General features: G+C 42.0%; 1 protein-coding gene across 1 annotated transcript in view; it reads right to left on the bottom strand.

Annotated features, from left to right (window-relative positions):
• Positions 1-2,327: 2,327 nt before the first annotated feature.
• dpy (fibrillin-like protein dumpy) overlaps positions 2,328-24,271 on the bottom strand; it is a 442,341-nt gene continuing 420,397 nt past the window's right edge. Inside the window, 6 exon segments of the mRNA XM_080267992.1 lie at positions 2,328-4,274; positions 12,982-13,401; positions 13,951-14,221; positions 14,405-14,631; positions 15,216-15,419; positions 22,450-22,692. Of these exon segments, the coding sequence (XP_080124118.1) occupies positions 4,039-4,274; positions 12,982-13,401; positions 13,951-14,221; positions 14,405-14,631; positions 15,216-15,419; positions 22,450-22,692 (1,601 nt within the window). The 3' untranslated portion in view covers positions 2,328-4,038.

Here is a 24,271-nt window from a genome sequence, read left to right as displayed (position 1 = left end):
GACATGATCCTTCTCAGAGGGGTAAAGGGTCCTTGACCCACACTCCGAGGGGTTATGAGGGCATGACCCCCTCGGAGGGGGGAGGGGGCGTGATCATCTCAGATGAGTGGAGTAGTGTGACCCTACTGGGGTTGGGATGACCCCCCTCAGGAGGATGAGATGGGCATGATTCCCTGCAGAGGGGCAAGGGAGGCATGACTCCCCTCAGGGGGTTAGGGGAGATGAGGCCCCCCTCAGAGGGTGAAGGGGCTTAAACCCCCCTCAGGGGGTGAGGGGGCTTAAACCCTCCCTCAGGGGGTGTGGGGGCTTAACCCCTAAGGGGAGTGAGGTAGTCGTGAACCCCGTAGTGTTTAGTATGTGAGCCCTCTTAGGTGGGAGATGGGTCTTGACCCCTCTTGGGGCAATGAGGGCGTGTGACTCCCCATCGGAGCAGTAGGGGAGGCATGACCCCCTTGGGAGTGAGGGTGCATGACCTCTGGGGGGATGAGGGGCATGACTGCCATTCATGGGATAAGGGTGTGACACCCTTTGGAGAGGTGAGGGGAGTGAGTGGGGCTCAACCCCCCTCACTGGGTGAGGTGGGCTTGACACCCCTTCGGGGAGTTGAGCGCATGAGACCCCCTTGAGGGTGTGAGGGGGTGCGATTTTCCCTCAATGAGTATGACTTCCCTCAGGGGGGTGATAGGGGTGTAATCCTCCATTGGGGGTGAAGGGGGCTGGCCCCCCATAGGGGGAAAATGGGAGCATAACCCTCCTCGAGTGGTAAAGGGGGTGTGACCCCACCTTGGGGGGTAAAGGGGGGCATGACCCCCTTGGGGGTAAAGGGGGGCATGACCCCCTTGGGGGTAAAGGGATGTGACCTCCCATTTTGGGTAATCAAGTGTATGACCACCCTTTTCTTGGGGTAATTGGAGGTGTAACTGCCATTTGGGGTAAAGGGTGACATGACCCCCCTGGTGGGTAAAGGGGGTGTTACCTCTCTTCGGGGTTAAAGAGGGTAGTAACCCCTCTTGGGGTGGGTAAAAGGATATTAATTGGGGGCGTGACCCTCTTCCCTTGGGGGGGTAAAGGGGGGTCATGACCTTTCTGGGGGGAAATTCAGGTGCAACCCCACAAAGGGAGATGTGCTCCCCTACAAAGGAGGATGTGCTCCCCTTTAGGGCCTAAAGGAGGTGTGACCCCCCCCTTGGGAGGTAAGGGGGTGTGTAATCCCCGTGGATGATAAAGTGGGTATGCTTCTATTTTGGAGTAATGGTGGGTGTGACCCCTTGGTGGTAAATGGGGGATGTGACCATCCCTTGGGGGTAAAGGGGAATGTGACCTCCTCTTTGGGGTTGAAGGGGGGTGATACCTCTTGGGGATAAAAGAGGTTTTGACCCCCCTGCTTGGGTGTGAGACCATCCTTGGATAAAGTTGGGTGTGAACCCTTTGGGGGTAAAGAAAGGGTGGTTTGCTCTCCATGGAAGGGAAGAGGGGTAAGGAAGGTATAACCTCTTCCATGAGGGTTCAAAGTGGGTTTGTGACCCCCCTTAGGGGGCTTAAATGATGACCCTTCTCAGGGGTAAAGGGGGTGTGACCCCATCTCAAGGTAAATTGGGTGACCTTCCTTGGGGAGTAAAGGGGTGCGACCCCCTTTGGGTGTGTTTAGGGGGTGTGATCTCCCTTTGGGGGTTGATGGGGCAACTCTTTTGGGCCTGAGGGGGATGTGACCTCTGCTTTGAGGGGGTTGAGAGGTGACCCCTTTTTTTAGGAGGTTGAGAGGGTGTGACCCCCCCCTTTGGGGGTTGATGGGATGCAGTCCCCCTTTGGAGGTTGAGTGGGTATGACCCCCTTTTTGGGGATTGAGAGGTGCAACCCCCTTTGGAGGTTGAGAGATGTGTATGCTTTATGGAAGTTGAGGGATATCCCCCCCCCCTTTGTTGTCTGAATAGGATGTGACCCCCTTTCAGAGGGGTGGAGGTGGGCATGATCCTCCTTTGACAGGCGGAGGGGGTGTGAGCCCCCCCCCCTTGAGGTGGGTAGTGTTGGTGTGATGCTATCCTTGGGGTGGGGAGGGTGGAGTTTGGTGTGAACCCCCCTTGGGGGTGGAGAGGGATGTGACCTTCCCGTGGGGATGTAGGAGGATGTGACCCCTCCTTGGGGTGGAGGGAGTGACTTCCCTGGGGGGGGGGGTTGGAGGGAGTTGTGACCCCCTTTCCCCTCTGGAGGGGTGTCACAACTGAAGGGGAGAACGGGTGAACCCTACTTCTTAGGTTACACTAAAAATGAATTTATTGTTCCATATTCTTTATTCATTAACAGGTGTATTTGTTACTTATTAACACGGGTTTAAAGCATTGGGGATAAGCTAAAATGATTCTTTACCAGGTGATAACAATAATGATTTGTCAGGCAAGCCAAGCATGGAAAGGAATATGGACACCAGCACCAGTTTTATTGAGAATAATTAGACTACTAATTCCGCAGGTCTGCTCCAATAATAGGATCCACCACCGGTAAAATGACTACAATTTGAAATTAAAGAAATTGTATCCCATGAGTCGAACAAAGGCATATTGTTATTAAAGCATTGCAACAGGGTATAGATCACAGTACTGGGGGTATAACGAGTGTGAGAATATGCCTTTGTTAAAGTCAGTATATTAACCAAGTTAGGACTGTGCAAGGGTGCTGGCTTGCCTTGAGTAAGTTAGTGCAAAATTTTACATATGAGGAGATTAGGCACTGCTGTTAGATTTAATCAGAAATTATTGTTGCATGGTTGCCTCTAAAAAAGCTACACTGTTCAAGAGTATCACATATCATAATAATCAGTCACCTTTATTTTAAATTGGAATACATCAAGACGTGGACCTGATTGTAATCTTGTATGGAAGGCTTAACCTGGCAGAGCAGAAGCTGAGACTTGCCCAACAGTAGCACTCTTGACCCCTCCAGCTGCTACATCCTGGGTGTACAATAATAAATATTGTGGTCCCCCAAAAATGCTGCTGTGGCTCACAAGAGAATCAGCATCTTTTTTCTTTGTATCTAGTCATCTACGTGCACAAATATAACTTAACACATTTCATTAACCACTTATAAGATCCTGCCAAGTAGATAGGGGGAGATCAAACTTTATTTTCTCTACAGTCTTACAAACAAATCACTAACCTCTAATATACAGACAACCAAAAACCAACTGTGACTCCCCATAGCCGCCATGGCGGACAAACTTTATACATTGTAATGCAAGGAGTTAATCTGTCCATAACTGGTAATAACAGCCACAGCAGCTGTAGTGGCTGTAGTTTTGGTTGGCTATAAAGAAATTAACTCATTACTTTACTTTTGACACTTGAAACTGGACATAACAGGGATGTGCTCATGAGCACCTAAATTTTATGTTAAAATAACCAACTATTTCAGGTAATTATTATTGCTGAAGTACAAAAAACGAGTCTTTGGAATACATAAATGAGCTGCTTCTTCATCACCTGGTGATAGCTGCCACACTACACACATTTCATTCACATTTAAAATCAAGGACTTCATTCCACTGTTATGTCCATCTGGAAATGATGCCCAGAATGCCTTGTAAAACAATGTAGCACGGCGGACATTTAATTATTAAAAAAAAATGAAATTTGTACAAAAATATTAACAAATGCTCAAAAACTGATAAATCTTGCCGTAAGCCACTGAAAAAGCTGGAACTTAGAGCACTCAAAACAGGAAGCACTCTAATGGTTTCTGCTGAACATAGGACATAGTTAGTAAGAGAATGCTTCCTATCATGACTGCTTTAAGAACATGCTGTTTTTATGTTTTTAAGTATTAGGATATGATTGCATGAAAATCTCACACATGTCAAGAATCTGTAAAAGTATTTAGTTAACACTATTGTGTAATCAACAAGTTGATATCTTCACTAATTCTTGAAATGTATTATTGAATATCTTTTATTGGATATATAAAATGGGAACCTTTCTGCTTGTAGGAAAAACTCATCACAGTAAGTATAGAGACAAGGGTGGTGACTTATAAATTCACCATCCCTCAGGAGAGGTAGTCAGGTGATGGCTCTGCCAGAGGCTCTGGAGTAGTGAAGAGAGGATTTGGGAACTCTGGTGGATGAGGCAGGGGCCCAGCATGTTTTGGTCTGCGTCGATAGGCCATAAGCCAACACGACACAGCCACAGCCACAGCTACCAGTGCCAGCAGTGCAGTGATGATGAGGGCAATGATAAAGCCCCATTTGCTGACACATACCTCCTCTGGGCCTTCACTTGGATCTGTGGGGTGAAGGTCCATGGTAGAATCATCAGGATTCCAATTGTAATTCTCACCTAAAAGGTGGGATGAGGTAGGATCCAGAAACAAAAAGAAAACATTAAACCGGAAAAGAAAGAGGAAGCATTAGAGATGGAAAGAAAGAGAAAGCACTGAAGTAGGGGAATCATCTAACAGCATGCTTCAAGATATGGACCTTATAGTAATTCAAGCTGCACAAACTAATGAGGGCAAAACCAAATATACATTCTTTGTATGAGGAGCCAATTAAAAGAAGTGGCAAAGCACCCCCTAGCCTTTATTTTTCCAGGATGAAACACATCACCACTTCTGCCACTCCCTAGTTGGTAAAAATTTGCATAATTCGAAGGGGCACGACCCATGAATATAAGCAAACCTTGCCAGTTGATAATTAACATCCAGAACTGGACACATGAAGCCTGCTCGGACAAGACGACAGCGTATGCTGGGAGTCAGTGACCAGATTGAAGGGTTTCTCTGATTAGTATAATCTTCTGGTGGTATCCAGAATAGTAAATAAATAAATAATCAACTAGAATAGCACTCAGTACAGCGCATACCTCCGCCAAGGCCCAACATGCAGCTGGAAAAAGACTACCCTCCTATACAAGCATATTTAAATCCTCTAGATCCAGAATTTTATGTAGATCCGCACCAAACTGTACACATTCATTGATACCAACATCCTAATTATGCCTTTTTTTTTTTTTTTTTTTCCCATCATGATCCATGCAATATTCACAGAAAAATTTACGAAATGTTGAAACCCACCCTATCTCGCATTGTTAAAGTTAAAATAAATTCCTGGATCCGCACCTTTATCCGAATGCTCAACAAAATTTAATGGAGTCTGTTCTGGGCCAAGGCCCATTCTTCTACCAAGTTTCGTGGAAATCCGCCCAGTAGTTTTTGTGTAATCTTGCTCACAAACCAACCAACAAGCCAAAAAATAGACAGGGGTGAAAACATAACCTCCTTGGTGGAGGTAATAAATAAAGTGGTAGGTGGGGTCCATTATCCACTCACTCAGTGTAGTGTTGCCTTATGGTCTCTACACTGAGTGACAAGCCAAATGGTTTCCTGTACCCAGACAACCATTTACTACACTGGGTGGTAACCATATAACTGGGGTTTCTGGCCAGGTTTAAGTGTCCCCCAGATACCTCTACCAAAAATCACTAAATTATGGCAAACGTCTCGGAAGGCCCAATACCTGCCCAAGTTCCCAACCAAGTGGGCAGATTTGCATGGCCATATGGAATGTGAGAGGTGTGAATGAAGAGATCAACAGGGTGGAAGTGGTGAATGTGTTCACTAGTATGAGATATGCCATAATGGGTGTGAAACGAAGATGAAAGGGTGTGAAGCGGAGGAGTGGGAGGGTGTAAAGTGTGTAAGGTCGGGCTTGAGTGGGCGAGGAAGATGCAAGGAAGGCGTTAGTTGCTTTGTTGATGAATGAAGTGTAGCAGTGAAAGAGAGTACAAATGTGTCAGCTTGAGATATATGTATGTCAAGTTCAAGTTTGGGAAGGTGAAAGTGGCAGTGATTGTAGCAGCTACACCGTGTGATGACAGGAGTGAGAGAGGGAAAGACAGGTTTTGGGATGAGATGAATGAAGTAGTAGGAGAATTGCCCAGGAGTTATGAAGTGGTTGTAACGGGCGATATAATGGGAGAATAGGAACTGGTCCTGATAATGATACAATGAGAAGTTACTGAAGGACATGTCAGGAAAGGAGGCTGTGCATTTGTAATTCTTATTTCAAACACAAAGATGCACATAAATATATGTGGTATAGAGGAAATGGAGATCCTGTTGAAAGGAGCCTGATTGATCATGTGCCTGTAGATAAATCAATGCTGGGTAGTGTTGCTGATACAAGGGCAGTGAGAGGACGATGTGGAGGTTTGTCAGATCATGTGATTGTGGTTATGCAAGTTAAAGCTGAGAGGAGTGAGGTGGACCAGGAAAGAGAGGAGCAGTCAGGGAGAGAGAATGAAAGTTGAGGAACCAGAGGATCAAAGAATTGGCACATGAATACAGAGTCAAAGTAGGGGAGGAATTGGAATCAGTGAATTGGAATAAAATGGATCTAGACAACCTGTAGAATACATATTGCGATAGTTTAGTTAGGAATGTGAAAGTGGTGTGTGGTGTGGCAATAGTAACAACAAAAAAAGGTAAAGTATGGTGGGATGAAGAGGTTAAGAGAGCAGTGGAGGAAAAGAGGAAGTGGCTAGAGTGGTTACAGAATAGGGGTTCAGTTGAAATAGAAAATGAATATATTGACAGCAAGAAACACGTAAAGAGACTAATGAAGAGGAAAAAGGAGGAGGTAAATGATGATCTGGGCAGAAAAATGAATGCAAATTACTCTGAAAATGGAAGTTATTCTAGAAAGAGGTGCGAAAATGTAGAAATGACAGTGGAAAGAAATGTGAAAGTGTGAAGGATATAAGTGGTAGATTATTAACTTATGGGGATGAAGTAAGGACCAGATGGAAAGAGTATTGTGAAAGTTTGATGAGTGGGAATGGAGAGAGCAAAGCGACGTTAACATGACTGGTTTGGAGGGGTGTACAGAGATGGAATGCAGTGCTAGGATACATAACACTTAGAGAGGTGAAGGGCGCTGTGAAGTGGCTGAAGTATGGGAAAGCAGCTGGGGTTGATTAGGTGTGTGCAGAGATGATTAAGTGTTGTGGAGCGAGGGGAATGAAGTGCTTGGTGGAGATATGTAAGAAGACACAGATGAGTGAGCCTGTGCCAGTAGAGTGGAAAAAGGCAATGATTGTACCCCCGTACAAAAACAACGGTGTGCAAAATGAGTGCAAGAATTATCGTGGCATGTCTGTTGAGTGTTGTAGGGAAGTTGTATACAAGATTTATTATAGAGAAAGTATGACGGATGTCAGATGTCCTTGCGAGTGATGAACAGGGTGGCTTTAGGAGTGGCAAAGGATGTGTGGATCAAATATTTGCCATGAGACAGATAGTGGAGATGGCATGTGAGAAGCATTGTAAGGTGTTTATGGCATTTATGGGTCTGGAAAAAGCATAGGACAAAGTAAATAGAAAGGGTATGTGGAAGGTTTTGCGCATGTACGGTGTAGATGGTAAGCAGCTAGGTGCCATTACGAGTTTTTATGATGGTAGTGAGGCATGTGTAAGGGTAAATAGGCATCTAAGGGAATGGTTCATAGTCAGTGTGGGCGTGGTTGTTCAGTATACCTGTATACAGTATATGGATGGGGTGATGAGAGAAGTAAAAACACGTTTATGGAGAGAGGGATGGCGTTGATAATGATTGGTGATGGATGGAGTATCACAAATTTGTTGTATGCAGATGATGCAGTGCTACTATACTTGCAAATACCGGACAAGAGCTTGGTAGACTAGTGCATAGTTCTTTATATGTCTGTGAGAGCTGTGCCTTGAGAGTAAACGTAAAAAAGAATAAAGTGATGGTTACTGAGAAAGGTGACTCCCAGTGTGATGTTACAGTGAATGGAGAGAGACTGGAATTGGTGAGAGAATTCAAATACCTGGGTAAAGTGATACAAAGGAGAGGAAAATGTCCAAAAGAAGTCAAAAGTAGAGTGACACAGGGAAGGAAAGTGGCTGGTATTATGAAGGCCTTGATACGAAACAGAGTGTTGGAGCTGCACGAGGCTTACATGGAGTGTTAGTGCCAACTTTAACATACGGATGTGAGACTATGGTGTGACACGAAAATGAAGTGTCAGGAGTAAGAACAGTGGAGATGGGACTGTTGAGAAATATGTGTGGGGGCAGAGAGAGAGGATAGGATATGGAATAATGTGAGTCGTGAAAAATGTGGCGTGAGGAAGTCTGTGGACACTAGAATCGAAGAGAGTGTACTGAGATGGTTTGGTCATGTGGAGAGAATGGATGACAATAGAGGTGAAAAAAGGTACATCTGAGCAAATTTGAAGGAGGGAGGAGGCGAGGTAGGCCAAGAAGCAGGTGGAGGGGTATGGTGGATGAGTATGTTCTTATTTCAACTGAACCCCTATCCTGTAACCACTTTAACCACTTCTTCCTCTTTTCCTCCCTCTCTCTCTTTACCTCTCATCCCACCATGCCGTACCTTTCTTCTTTGTTGTTACTCTTGCCACACCACATATCGTTTCAGCATTCCTAACTAAGCAATCCCTATATGCATTCCACAGTCTGTCCAGATCCATTTCATTCCGATTCAGTAATTCTAACTCGTCCTCTACTTTGGTCCTGTATTCATCTGCCATTTCTTTGATCCTCACCTTCTCAACTTTCAGTCTTTCTCTCTGACTGCTTTTCTCTCTCCTGATCCACCTCACTCCTTTCAGCTTGATCTTGCATACCACAATCATATGATCTGACAGACCTCCACATCGTCCTCTCAGCCCTCGTATCAGCAACCATTCCCATCATCGACCTCTCTACTAGCACGTAATCAATCAGGCTTCTTTCAACACGATCCCCGTTCACTCTATACCATGTATATTTATGTGCATCTCTGTGTTTGAAATACGAGTTACAAATGCACAACCTCCTCTCCTGACATATCCTTAGTCTCTTCCCATTATCATTTTCTCCTGGTACTCCCTAGCAACCCATTGTCATCCTCAGGACCAGTGCTTACTCTTCCATTCATATCCCCCATCACAATCACTTTATAGCTCCTGGGCATTACTCCCACTACTTCACCCAGCTCATCCCAAAACCTGTCTTTCTCTCTCTCACTCCTGTCCTCACATGGTGCATATGCTACAATCACTGCCACTTTCACCTTCTCAAACTTGAACTTGACATACATACATCTCGAGCTAACACATTTGTAGTCTCTCATTCCACTCTGCCACACCTCATTCATCAACAAAGCAACTCCTTCCTTGCATCTTCCTCGCCCATTCATTCCCGATCTTACACATTTCACAGCCTCCCACTCCACCACTTCGCACCCTTTCATCTTCGATTCACACAATGCCATCACAGCATATCTCTCACTCTTGAACACATTCACCATTTCCACTCTCTTGCTCTCCTCATTCACACCTCTCACATTCCACATGGCTACGCGAATCTGCCCATCTGGCTGGGGCCCTGGGCAGGTATTGGGCCCTCCGAGGCTCTCTGAAACAACTGCCATGATTAAGTGATTTTGGATAGGGGAATCTGAGGGACACTTAACCCTGCCAGAAACCCCAGTTATATGGTTCCCACTCAATGTAGTAAATGGTTTCCTGGGTACAGGACACCATTTGGCTTGTCACTCAGTGTAGAGATCAAATGGCACCTCTACATTGAGTGAGTGGATGATGGGTGCCCCCCCATATATATATATATATATATATATATATATATATATATATATATATATATATATATATATATACACACACACACACACACACACTCAAACCCTGATTTAAGGGACTAAATGTGGAATCAACTTGTCCCATACTTGAAAATGTCCATTGTTTACCACATATAAAGACAAATTTATTATGAAATGCAATGATTGTTTCACTTACCTTACGTATGTATATGATTATGAATATTATTTTACAGGTACTGTATAAACATATTAATGTTTCGAGCAGCAGATCTTTTGAATGGTCCTGTCAGTTTGTCAGGTAGAATATGGGGTCCCTTAAATCTGAAATCCCTTAATGGAGGTCCCTTAAATAAAGGTTTGATGTATTTATCATCATCATCATCCAGATCTTCTTTCCCACCCTATGGTAGGGTAATATAATACTTATTAATTATATACACAGAATGTGTATAAATAAATATGGTATACATATACAGTGTACTATAATACTTAAATATTTGGTGGTAGGTGGGGGCGCTCACCATCCACTCACTCGATGTAGTGCTGCTCTCAGGTGTCTGCTCTTTCCTCTCCTCCATCCTTCCTTCCTTCCTTCCATCTTCTTCTGTCTTTCTTTCCTTCATTCTTTCCTCTTCCTTCTGCCTTTGGGAGACTCTGCACTGAGTGACAAACCAAATGGTTTCCTGTACACCAGGAAACCATTTACTACACTGGGTGGTAACCATATAGCCAAATTTTGGCACCTGGTGGTTTAGTGGGTAATAACAGCACTCCAATCAGATTGAACCAGTGAAGGTTTATATCCAAGGAGTGGTTGTGATTTATTGCTCACTTAATGCCACTCAGGGATGAGTGAGGCTGGCCATTCTCATCTTAACTGTCAGGACCAACTTGCCTAGCCCCGGGCTCCTACATTCCTCATGGAGCAACGTAGGATTGGATGATAGATGGATTATTATACAGCATATGTGTATAAATAAATATATATATTATGAATATATATATTTGTGTGTGTGTGTGTGTGTGTGTGTGTGTGTAGTGCTTTACATACCTTACACCTGTTGGGACTGACATGCATTGCCACTGACTACAAAAAGGGGGGGGGGGGCAATTTTTGTCATGGGCTTCTCTACATACTGGGTCAATTAGTCAATCCACTATGATCCCTTGACCATTACTGTGTGTCTTCAGTTACGTTATCTAACACCTTAACACTCACATACATATCTATCTACTGTACAGTTGCCAGGTCCGCAGTTTTCCTGCTAAATTGGGCAAATTTTAAAACTGTGGCGGGTAAAATCTGGCAGCCACGGGTTAGCTTTTTGGCAGTTTTTCTGTTCATACTGGTGTGTTTTGGGCTGATTAGAGTCGACAATGCATGAAAGCATGAAATATACAACCTTGACACTAGAAAGAGATTAGCTGAGGCTGACATGGGAGCGGTAGTTAATACCCTTTTCATACACTGGTGCGACTCAACCAACGGGTAGATAATAAGTTTAGCCAGGACTTAGCTGCACCTGAATATTATCCGTAGAGGATAGGTTAAGGATCGGCCATAATTAGTGTCAGATATGTAGCCTTTTACAAGCCTCACCCCTCAGTTCAGTTTTCTACCAGTAGAGGAATGTTTAAGTCTATCTATCTATCTATTGCCAGACGCCTCAATCCCGTATGGGGTGGCCACAAACAAATCACCTCCACGTTACCCAGTCCCCCGCCATTTCACTGCCCTGTTCCCAACTCACACCCCTCTCTCGCTGATACCTCTCCACCTCACTCACATACACTCTCCTCGTCAGTCTCTCACCCTCCATCCTCTCTACATGGCCAAACCACCTCAGTGTGTTCCTCCTAACGCTTCCTATCACATCCACACCACAACGCTCCTTTATATCCTCATTTGTCAGCCTGTCTCTCCATGTGACTCCACAGGCTATGTTTAAGTGTCTGTGTGATAATATGAAAATGGACAAGAGGGCAAAATATGGCAGACAGTATAACAAAGATTGGGAGAAGGAAGTCAGATTAAAAGAGTGGATAACAAGTGTACCAGGAGATGCTAGAAAGGCAGCCTGCAAGTTTTGCAAGACAACTTTAGGAGCATTCACAGTGACTTAGTACATCACTGCTCTACTGAAAAGCAAAAGAAAAATGCTGCCCCATTCTCTAATATGAGAACATTGTTTAACACAGGTATCACAAGAGTGAACATTAATAATTCAGTGAAAACTGCTGAATTGAAGCTGGCAGCCCACATTGCATGCCACTCCGGGACTAAGACTACTGATCATTTGGCCGAGACGGTGAAGGAAATTTCTTCCAAAGAAATATCACTCCACAGAACAAAGTGTACAGCACTCATAAACAGAGTACAGTACTAGCTTCCTCGGTATGCATCATTCCCTTATGACTTTACCTAATTCTCACAGGCATGTCAGACTCGAATACGAGTTGTCTAGCATAGGTCAACTGGGCTACTGTATTCTTATGTTATATTCTTTTCACCTTGTGTGTTATTATTCATTTATATACTTTGTTAATAAACATTTTGCATCCCATGTCTGTATTTGTCTCCGATGTCCTCACTGGCTGCATTAAAATATAAACTATTCCTATTACCATTTATGTGAACCATTTACTTTTTATAGTCGGTATAATTTTCTGAAGAAACTGGTTGGCAAGCATCAGGGCTGAGGAAAACTTGAGTTAGGGGGTAATGATCATTGCTAGGGGGTTGAGACCTGCGGCATAACATACTTGAAATAATGTTGGAAAGCCAAATGTTCCAGTAGTCAGTATTCTATCTATCTATCTGTCTGTATAGATGGATAGTTAGACAGACAGCTAAAATACTGACTATTGGAACATTTGGCAGTGTTGGGGCTAGATTTCAGGGGGGATTTGGCAGGAACCTCAGTCCCAGACCTTTCAACCCTTATCTACTGCATCTTTTTGGCCTAACACAACTCGCTTGGACCTACAAATTCACATGTACCCTTCTCTCTAACCTAATTTTATGCACTCCCTCTATTCAAGTCCATACCAACTCTTAGTGATGTGGACAGACAATTCAGGGGGGGGGGGGAACTTGCTAATTAATGAGAGAGAGAGAGAGACAGTAGTCTAAGAGGGCACAGCAACAACTACGGCAAAGGGGCTGTGGCTCTAGCTCCTTTTGAACCTTGTCTGTATGCACACTGCTGCCAAATTAGCACTCTCTTTTATCCATTTATTAACAGACCTCCTACTCCGTATCTTTTATAAATTTGTATTCTTACCCTATTTTGCATATCAACAAAAAATAATCCCTTATTAAATCTAAAGAGTACCGTATTTCATACCTGTCAGTGCGATGAACTTCTCCGCACGACCTTCGATGGTGTATATAGCTTGTGAACTGACTTTTATTTCTCTCAGCTGTCCATCATATGCTGCCTCTGGCTGATACAGTACTTCAGCATCTGGTTCAACCTGGCGACGCCTGCGCCTGCCAAAAGCATCATAGCCATTGCAGTTGACTGGGTGACAGCGGCCAAAGCATACTCGTACGTTGCACTGGAACCTTATTGAGTTAGAGGATGGGAATTTGAAAGCGCTGAAGAGTGCGACCAATGCTTTGGTCTCATCGTCTTGTTCCCACTCTCCAAATATAGACGGATCTGTGGCACATCCATTGTCATCTGTTACGGTGTGCTCATTGTTACTGTCATCTGTATTTGCTGTCAGTGCTATGCAGTTCCGGGCAAATCCTCCGTAAATGTCTGAAACAAAGTTTGAATTAGTATATATATATATATATATATATATATATATATATATATATATATATATATTATATCCAAGGGGTGGTTGGGGTTTATTGTTCACATAATGCCACTTAGGTACGATTGAGGCTGGTCACTCTCATCTTAAATGTCAGGACCAACTTGTCAAGCCCCAGGCTCCTATGCTCCTCGTGGGGCAACACTGGGTTAGATGATGGTGATGAATGAACCCCCCCCCCCCACACACACACATGTTGGAGCCTTATTTGATACGAACAATACAATTTGACAGAAAACCTTGTAAACAATTTCTTTAAGATTTTTATCATAGCAGGAGTGCAGAAGCACTTCTTCCTTTATTAATACTGTCAAGATGGTATCCTCTTGCTGTACTCTGTACTGTGTGCCAACTAATTATCAGTACAGTACATTTTATTCCTCTAAAACCACATTCCATATGAAATTTTGACTTCCAACTCCCTTTATGCAGTGACCACAATATCCAAAATATACCGTTTTAAAATGCTAAGTGAATGTACAACTTACTGGAAGGCTCGACCTCAACCCGAAGCATCAGTAAGTTTCCTATCTCCGCTTTGTCAATGCTGCCTCCATTGGGGTCCGTGATCTTCATAACACAGGTGGGTGGAGGTCCTGTGTTGGCTATAGTACCAGCTGTTGTTAACATGGACACATTAAAGCCAATAGTGATGGTCTTCTCTCCAGTGTTGTAAGTACACTTGATGTGGTAAGCCTGAGCCTTGTATGTCACCAGTTTGGGATGCTTCTGCAGCACCAGGATGAATCGGGCCAGTCCCTGTTGTAGGTGGTATGTTATTTTTCACTTAGCTGAATTTCCATATATAGGATCTTAATCATCATACGTGACCTTGCTTTCTCACCTAAAGATACATTACACTTATCTTTTATATTCGGTCATACATCATCTGCAGTAAAAAAAAAATAAATAAATGAATAAATAAAAAAATACTGAACTTACATTTTCATGGATCAGGCCACATGTGTTAAATTTGACCTTGAAATCAATAGTTCCAATATCCACATCAGCCCTGACCACACGTCGACACTCCTCATTCTTCGAGTATCCCTTGACATACATGACACCATTGAAGCCCGGGTCACCAACATTAATGTCTACTTGCACACCATCAGCCAAGCAGTTCACTTCCATGTCTGGCCGAGGGAAGTCCGTCCTTGCTTTTGTCACTGAAAATAATAAAAATACAGTAATAATAGTAATCATTATCATTATGACCTTTATTTTTTCAACTCAGGATGTGGTGCTGTAGATGGGGGGGGAAGTCTTCACATTGCTACTTTTTTCCCCGCCCTTTTATGCTGTGAAATAATAAAGAAAATGTCACTCTTGCCTGTAATGCAAAATTTTTCCTAGCTTACAATACTGTACCAGTTTTATGAAAAAAGTTGTGATATTTTGGAACAAACACCTAACACATAATGTAGGCTTACTGTAAGTAAATTACTGTACTGTGATAAATGATTTAACTTGCTAGATGCTGCAAGGCTAGCCAGCCAGTCCTCACTATGTAGAACAACTGCTAGTGAGAAAATGAAACAACCTTAAGTATAGCATGCTTTTGACTCACACTTTTAGGCGTTAAAAGCACAAAAAACACCCATTTCTACCTTCAAAACACTATTTAACTTTACTGTGAATCCAAAGCTGTTTTAAAGAAAAAAGTTGAGTCATTGCATTGGCAGCTTCAACGATAAAAATTTAAATGAGGACCACCTGCATAACTTCATCAAAGAAAGAAAAACAAACTAACCACAACCATCCTCCTTGTATGGATCACCATGGTAGCCAGCAATGCAGGTACAGTTGGCTTTATGGTTCACATTTATGCAGAAGGCATACTTGGCACATGGGTCAAAGCCACAGGGGGGTACACATGTGCCTCGGTCACAGGCCTTATCCTGGGGGCAGTCGTCATCAACCACACAACCCACTGGGGGAGGAGGTTCTGTTCGCACTGTTAGACATGGCCAGAGTTAGCAATGGAATAATATATAGAACACATACACAGTCTTAAACATTAACACACAGAACATTTAAACTTGGTTGTTGTTGTCTCGAGTTCATTTAAATATGAAGCAGGTGGATAGGAGACTGAAGCTGCCTTTATCCTGCACTCCACCATCCTCTTTTCTGGGAATAAGGAAGAAGATGAAGGCAAAACTGCCTGCTTATTTCAGTGTCACCACAGGAAGGCATTCCTCTTCAGCAGTGTATACACATTCTTGGTGAGAAGAGGGTGCTGGAGAGGGACAGCTTCATGTGGTGGCACTGAGAAAACCTGAAATCTCCACTGCCCAGTTACGAAAACATCCTCCAATTCCCTCCCTATTTACTGAAAGGAGAACAGTGGACTGCAGAAGGACAAATTCTGTATACCACCAGGTTTACATCCAAATAACCCTAGAGCTACAACAACAAGATAATAATATGCCAGGCAGATACACGGTCATGAATAACAGCACACAGAACATAATACATTCTTCAGTAATACATTGAATATACATACATTTTTAACCCCTTCAGTCTTTGACATATCCATTATTCCTGCTGACTCCCAACAATTTATTCAGCTTTTAGTGAACTGGAGAGCTTTAATATAAAACTCATTTACCTCTTCACTAAGAGAAAACTCCTCTCCTAAAAGTTCAATAAAATTATCGAGGTAGCAAATCAGTACAGTATTACATAACCAGGCTGAAGTGGTTAAAACTAACATTCTCACTGCTAATAACCACGCAGCATTATTTGATATAGGGATCATATTATCTGCCTAACAAGGAGTGGATTCTGCTGTACTTCTGTTGTACTACAGGTGTAGGAAAGTAGAAGAAACAATGTTGCTGTAATAAAGTATCGCACAGGAGGGGTACGATGATATCAGAAATGATCAATGTAGCTTGTGTAGTCCTAGGAATATTAATTGATTATAATATAAACCATAAATTGTCACAAGAAACTTATCTATGACATTCTGTACTTATATAGGCATGTTTGACAACAAAGGGGAAAAAAATCTTCAAACATTTCTGGTCTGTCGCCTGTGGCGTCAAATTGTCTCGGGCTAAATGTGCACCGATACTTTTTTGATCGTGTGTACTATCACGAGCATTAGAGTCTTTACCCCTCTGGTGAGAGTGGAGTCTAAGTCCTGGTTGGAGACTGGCCACGCATTCGAACATTAACTGGTCCATAGTAGTCGGTTAATGCTTCATGGGATTTGGTGGGGCTCTATTCTCACAATATTACCCTCATCTCTCTGCCATAAACAACATGTAATTAGTTATTGTTTGTAAAGTGATTCCCACATGCATTTCTTACAGTGTATGCATTACTGTTTATATGTAATTCTTGATATCATTCTAGGTCCCCTTTCAGCTCATTTTCGGTCTAATACTCCAAAGCATCTGTCTTAGGTGTAACTCCAAAGCATCTGTCTTAGGTGTCCTACTTTCGGACCACGAAGCTTATTTCACAGTGGCAGTGGTTCACAAGAGGATGATATAAGAACATCCTTTAAACTTCGTCATAACTATTCATGCCAGCGTGAAAGATGCTGAGTCCAAGTGAGTGAACGACTCTGTCGTATTGAAGAATATCTGATCATTGTGACCCGTCATTGTCCGTTCGCCTGGTCCTTCTCCAACTGTGACTTCGACCTCGCTATCATCCGAGGTAAAGAAACTAATGTTTGTTGTGATAGTACATATGACAAAAATCTTAGATGAAAATATTTAACTAATTTTTTTTTCTTTCCAAATCAGTCCTGGCTCATCCCCTCCCCATCCCATTGTATTAGTCTAGAAGTATAACTCAGTGATGCACCCTTGTAAAATTATGGGGGGGAGGGGGAATCACTCCCAAATTTTGAAACTGGCATAATATTCTGTTAAGTCTGTTGGGTTCCTAAGGTTGCATCACAAGGTTTCAGAAGTCACTGCTAATTATCTTGCACTGTACTGTAAGAAAATGAATCATTATACACATTTGGGGGGGTATTATTGTAATGGTGGGGAAATCTCAGCTACTTTATCTTTTTTCATCTTTTAATTCTGCAAAAATAAAGGAATACTTTCCAAATGTTTTTTCCATAACACCTATATGACAGTGTTCCTTATGATGAAAGGTTTAGTATGAAACCAGTTTTATTATTTTGCAGACTGTTGACTGACTAAAAGAAATATGAGAGATATACAATGACTGAAAACTGTACTGGGCAACAAGTTAGTGTGTGGCACCCAGACAGCCCACCTGGATTAAACCTGTATACCTCCTGCAAACTACGGATTCTGTGAGGGGACTTTTGTTCATTAATACCGTAGTTAGCTGATATCTGGTAATATACAAACTTGGACAGTCCACTTGAATTAAACCTTTATACCTCCTGCATACTACAGATTCTATAAGGAGACTTGTTCATTAACAGTTAGCTAATATCTGGTAATATACAGACTTATTAGCCTTGTTCCAAGATGGGGTAATACCAGTATACTTGGTGGGGTAAAAACAACATCAGTTTAAATAACCAAGTGCTCAAAATTAATTATTACAGAAAGTGATACTGAATATGATCTGGCAGTTACTGAATTAGAGAGTCTGATGAGGAATCACTTGTATCTGTAGCAGTCTCTTGAAATGGGAGAAATGGAGTTCCCCCGAGCTAAGCCCTGTATTGGACTATATAGCCCCGCTAGGGTTACAGGAGCGAGCTACCACTCCCGGCACGGCAGCCCGGGCGAGGCTCGAACTCGCAATCCCCCGATTACGAGTCCGACGCGCTACCATTGTGCCACCGCGCCCCCAGCAGTCTCTTGAGGTCCAAAGCTAAGACAACAGTGATGAAACCAATTACATACAGGATAAAACACAGACAGTGAAGACTATGGTGGCCAAAGTTTAAGAAATGAAACTAGGACTATGTGCTGACAGCATTCAACTACAGCAAATGCAAGAGGCATACATACTACAGAGGACAGATCCTGAAGAAGACCCAGGAGGAAGATGACAAATACATGGTGAAATATAATAGAATTACTGAGACAAATAGCAAAGAGGAAGGTACCCTTACATTTAAGGAGCCAGAGTCAGAAGACCACTATCTCACTGACAAAAGTGGTTTTTGAGAAAACTGAAGATGTATTCTTTCATTAAAAGTGGAAAAGTGTCATTGATAATTTGGTGAACAAGCGTAGGAGAAGGGGGGGGGGGCAGTGGTAAGTGATTACTGCCAATTCATGTGCTGATTTTGGTTACAGAAAATGTTTTGTATTTAAGGAAAAGGATTTAAAATACAAGGAATGTGGAAAATATTAAGAATATATGGGGAAAATGGGAAGTTGTCGAATGTCATGAAGAGTATGTATGAGGGTGAAAGGGCTGCAGTGCGTGTGGATTATGAACCGAGTTAATTTTTCTGTCCGAATGTTGGACTGAGATACAAGGTGGGACAGTGGATATCAGAGTGGCCCTAATGATAGAGGGCAGCATTTGGAAACTTCCTCTTCTGTTGTTTGCAGATGATATTGTTTTGTTACGTGATGACGAAGGGGAACTGCAAGACTTGGTGAATGAGTCTGGGAGAGTACATAAGAAACAAAATCTAAAGGTGAATTTAGGGAAGCGTAAAGGTGTGGTATTCGAGAGAAATGAAGTAACTGAATGCAAAGTGAGACTGGATGGTTAGGAAATGGAAATTGTGAGTGCATATATGTATTTGGGTAGTGTGATAAGTATGGATGGAAGTTTAGAGGATGAAGTGCTTGAATGGGTACAACAGGGAAGAAAGGTTGCTGGTTCTTTGATAGCAGTGATAAGAGATAGGAAAGTAAGGATGGAAGTAAAAAAGTCTCTGCATGATAGTACTGTGATACCAGCTCTAACATATGCAAGTGAAGCTTGGACCTTGTTGGCAGGACACTAGTCAAGAGTGAGAGAATGAAAATGAGTATTTGAGAGGAATATGTGGAGTTACGTGGAGAGACAGACTGACAAACGAAGTGAAGGAGTGTTATGGTGTGGATGTAACAAAGTATTAGGAGAAACACATTGAGGTGGTTTGACCATATGGAGAGGATGGAGAGTGAGAGACTAACAAGGAGAGTATATGTGAGTGAGGTGGAGGGGAAGAGAGAGAGGGGGAGACCAAGGATGAGATGGAGGGATGGACTGGAGAGGCATATGGGAGAGGGGGGTGTGAGCTTGGGGGAGGGCAGTGAAATGGCAGGGGACAGAGCGACATGGAAGTGATTTGTTTGTGGCCAACCCTCACAGGGTTAGGCCATCTGGCTATAGATAGATAGACAGGCAGAAAGTACTGAAGCTGTGAAGTTTAACACTATACGAGGTCTGTCCAAAGAGACGCCAAACTTTTTAAGTAGCACACCAACTAGTGCTTAGTGTGACTGCGACGGGAGTGCTGTGTAGCGGCAATTTTGAGCTTTAGTCTAACGCTATTGGCATCATGCCACATCACTTTGTCACTGAGTTACACGTGCTTGGATAAACATGTGTTTAGTGCATTTGGCAATTTGTTGCACAATGAATAAATCAAGGCTCCTGAAGAGCAACATGTTTGCACGAAAGTGTTTCAAATTGGAAAAACTTTGATGGAGACTTTTCAAATGTTGCAACAGACTTATGGGGAGGACTGTCTGAGCTGTTCACAATGTCACAAGTGGTTCCAGCTTTTCAAATTAGGAAGAGTATCCACTGAAGGTATTCTCAAATCCAGATAACGTTCCACGTCAAGAGACGATGATCTTGCTTAGAAAGTGCATGCTGGGATCCATGAAAACATCACCTGACTGCCTGTGATCTTTTCAAAGAAGTGTGTAAATGTTTGTGCCACATAATTTTAATTAAAAAAATTGAAGATGCATCTTGTTGCCAAAAAATTGTGCCGTGTTTGCTGATCGATGATCAAAAAGAGAACCATGTCACAGTCAGGAGCTGTTGAACTGTTCGAATGCTGATGAAAACTTTATGGAAAATGTCATAACAGGTGATGAAATGTGAGTGTATGGCTATGATGTTGAAACAAAAAGGCAGTCATTGCAAGAGGTTGGCACAGCATCACTGCAAAAAAAAAAATAAAAAAAAAAAAAAAAAAAAACTGGTCGGACTCGCTCAAATGATTTTTTTTTTTAATTTAATGGAATGGCATTATTCATCATGAGTTTGTTCCATGTGGTCAGACAGTCAATAAAGAGTTTTACTTGGATGTCCTGAAGCATTTGAGGGGGGCAGTGCAAAAGAAGAGGCCTGAGGTGTGAACAAACAAAATCCGGATGCTGCATCATGACAATGCACCTGCTCACGTGTCACTCCTTATCTGTGATTTTTTGGCAAAGCAAGAGATGACTATCACCTCCCAGCTTCTCTACTCTCTGGATTTGGCCCCTGCAGACCTCCCCCCCCCTCCCCCCCCAAGCTGAAATCCACCCTGAAAGGTCACCAATTTCAGATGACAGAAGAGATAGAAGAAAATTCACCAAGTTCACTAAACATTCGTTCAATCATGCAGCTAGTGACAAACTAAAGCTCAAAGTTGCCACTACACAGCGCTCCCATCGTGATCATGCTAAGCTGGCTAGTTGGTGTGCTATTTAAAGTTTGGTTTCTTTCCAGATAAACTTTGTATAATTTATGATATTACAAGACCTACTGGAATAGTCTGTTTTCTGAGCTTAATGATCACTTGCATCCATTGTTTTTTCTCCCATTTGTGCATAATCAATAGCATTCTTAAGTTTGTAAGATGAAGTGGGACCAGTTTCTTTTTCTTTTCTTTTTTTTACAAGTTTTAGGCCATTATTTACTCATTGGTAATATGTAGTAATTGAATTCATGTGTTTTGCTATAATATCGATGAAGATTCTGCATACCAATCACTTGAATATGCTGCTGTATCCCATTTCATGGGGAGAAAAAAAAAAAAAAAAAAAAAAAAAAAAAGCATACCAATATCACCCCATTCATGGAGTAATATCAGCAGGAGTTTTTCAAATATTACCCAGAATTACTTTTAATTTTATAAGGAACGTTTTGAAGCACACAACTTTAAAGTACAGTACGTGTGTGTAGTTTCCATATACGCCTTGTTTACCACAGATAATTAATTTGTAGTGATGGCACCCAATAAATTAAGAAAAACCTGTGCCATTATTATCATCATCATCATCACCCCAGGGTGGAGTGAGGTAAAGCTCAGAAAGGCAGAAAAATAAATAAATAAATAAAAGATGCTAACCAAAGTTTGCCCAACTGATTGGGCTACACTCCCATTCAGGACCCTGGAATCCTGACTCCACTGGATACATAGCATCACATCCTACTAGCTGACAGTCAGTCCAATGACCAAGTTAAAAATGGGTGTCAGACCCTTGTCATACGCTCCCCTGCACAAAATTCATCCAGCCAGCTCAATCTCTTTGTCAATTCCCTAGGTACATCAGCTTCCATCCTTATCTTTCTCACATGCTCATTTACCATATCTGTCGACCTTCTTGGCCTACCATGCTTCCTCCCACCTTGAAACTTGTTCAGATATATGCTTTTCACCACTGTTCACACCCATTCTCTCCACATGATCATACCATTCAAGCTGTGTATCATAATGAAAAGGCTATTGGTTGTATTATTAACACCAAAAGCATGAAGGTGTTACCAAGCTCCTAATATATAATGGTTATTTATACCTGCAACTGTTAGATGTGATCAGCTGCCTCTCACATTATAGAACATAGTGAGCAACAGTACGAACAACCAAATGTGTTCTGTCATCACATATTTTATCAACCCCTGGCACATACAACACCTTGCACTTGTCCACACCAGTGTATACTCACAATATAGCCCTATAGGACTTTCCTAAACAATTCCCTTCTTCATCCCTCACAACAGGAAGAGGAGAGTTACAGTATATCTTAATGAAGTGAATCAGTATTTACATGGGCAACTATAAATCACAATGGAAAGCAAAGACTCACCCACACAATTCCCATCTTCATCTTTCACAGCAGGGAGTGGACAGTCACAGATACCAGCACGGGTGACCACATAACCCTTCTCTGGATCACATATGCAACGTCCATCCTCAGTAAGCACATAGCCCAGCTCCAACAAACAGCGGACACAGTTGCCATTCTCATCAACATAGAAACCACGATCAGCTGGGCAGACACACTTGTCATCTACTTGTACGAAGCCTTTCTCATATGGACAAACTGGTGCTAAGGAAAGGGCCAAGGATTGTATTTATAAAGGTTCCTAAAAAAAATTTGTTTTAATAACTACAGTAATACCAGAGTGCTTTTTTTTTTTTTTTCTTAAACATTACTCTAACTTGACAGTATTTATTACCCATACGAGTGAAGACAAATATATATACAAGCAATGTTACATACAATCTGAGATTAGGAGAGTTTTATTAATATGGTTCCATGTTCGTAGAGAATCATTTAACAGAAAGCTATTGTTGATGTTGCCCTAGTTGACTTCACTTTCCTAACCTCTATTAATTTGGTACCTGCCAGAATACAATAATCTATTGCAGATGCTACCATAACTGAACTCGTATAAAAGATGAAATAGCTAATGAATACCTTAGAAACCTGAATTATGTTTTGACTTTCTCCATGCTTTATACATGACAAATATGTTTTCTTACGGAAATATTTCACCAATAAGCAACAAGTTACTGAATGCTGTATAAGAGACAGTTACAAATATTTCCTGAAATTAATATTAACATTAAAAAACTATGATAAAATTACATTAGACAATCCACTACTGATACCAGTATTACCTATAACCCACTGAGCCAAGGGATATAAAGTACAGTATTTTTCATTTAGTCTTTCCATCTAATGATATTATGGTACTGAGTATTTAATGGTTGATCTTTTTCATTTTTGTTTTTCAAAAAAGCAACTTCAAAAGAATTCACCAGAGCTCAAATAATTTATGACAGACTACAAACTGGAGGGGTTACATAAAGCCATAATACACGAGAATGAGAGGCCTTTGATTTGCAAAATAAACTTCTCTGCTAGCAGCAAGAATTATCTAAAAATGGCCACCCAGACACAAGGGTTAAAGTAAAGATACATCCAGATGTTCACGGTAACCTCACTTAGCTTCATTAAAAAAAAAAAAAAAAAAATGCCGTGGTTTTGCTGTTATTTTTCTTTTTATTATAATTACTGGACTACAATTACTCTACTGCTGATAATATTGTCAATTTTAAAGCTGTTACAAAGCCAACACAAGGTGATTTTTTATAAAACAAAAGGATGAGATCTAGGGCAAGTGTTGGTTCTTTTAAAAGGAGTGTAATCTGCACAGCTTGCCACAAGTGTGTGGGAAGTAACTCCCATGCTGTGCAGTGTTTGTGATATGTGGGTGTGTAAGAGAACTGGTGGTATTGCAGGTAGGCTACAAAATAATAATAATTTTGTTTGTGCAGTATGGAAAGGACAGCAAACAGGATAGGCGAGAAAGGATTAATATTGCTGGAGAGTGTGAGTGTAGAGAAGCTTTGTTATTAGGGGACATCACATGTGCTGGAGATAGCTGGGATGCATGTAAGGAGTAGTTGGAACACATTCATGGAGTTGTTTGTGTGCTGAAGGTAGGCCTGAAGATAGCTTGGTAGCAAGAGTATGGAGTAGCTGGAACAAGTTCAAGGAGTTGTTGCCCCTTCTGACATTGAGAGGGCTCTCTCTTTGCACTAAGGGGTCCTTGTATGCAGTATGTGGGTGTGATGCAGTATGGTAATGGAACTCAGGCAGTGAAGGAGAAGGCTAATTG

This window comes from Coenobita brevimanus, chromosome 26 (genome assembly GCF_032717465.1).
Source record: "Coenobita brevimanus isolate Jiangsu-jjx chromosome 26, ASM3271746v2, whole genome shotgun sequence".
In the NCBI taxonomy this organism is placed as follows: domain Eukaryota; kingdom Metazoa; phylum Arthropoda; class Malacostraca; order Decapoda; family Coenobitidae; genus Coenobita; species Coenobita brevimanus.
Note: the sequence above shows the minus strand (reverse complement) of the source record. Positions and strands in the feature narration are given on the sequence as shown.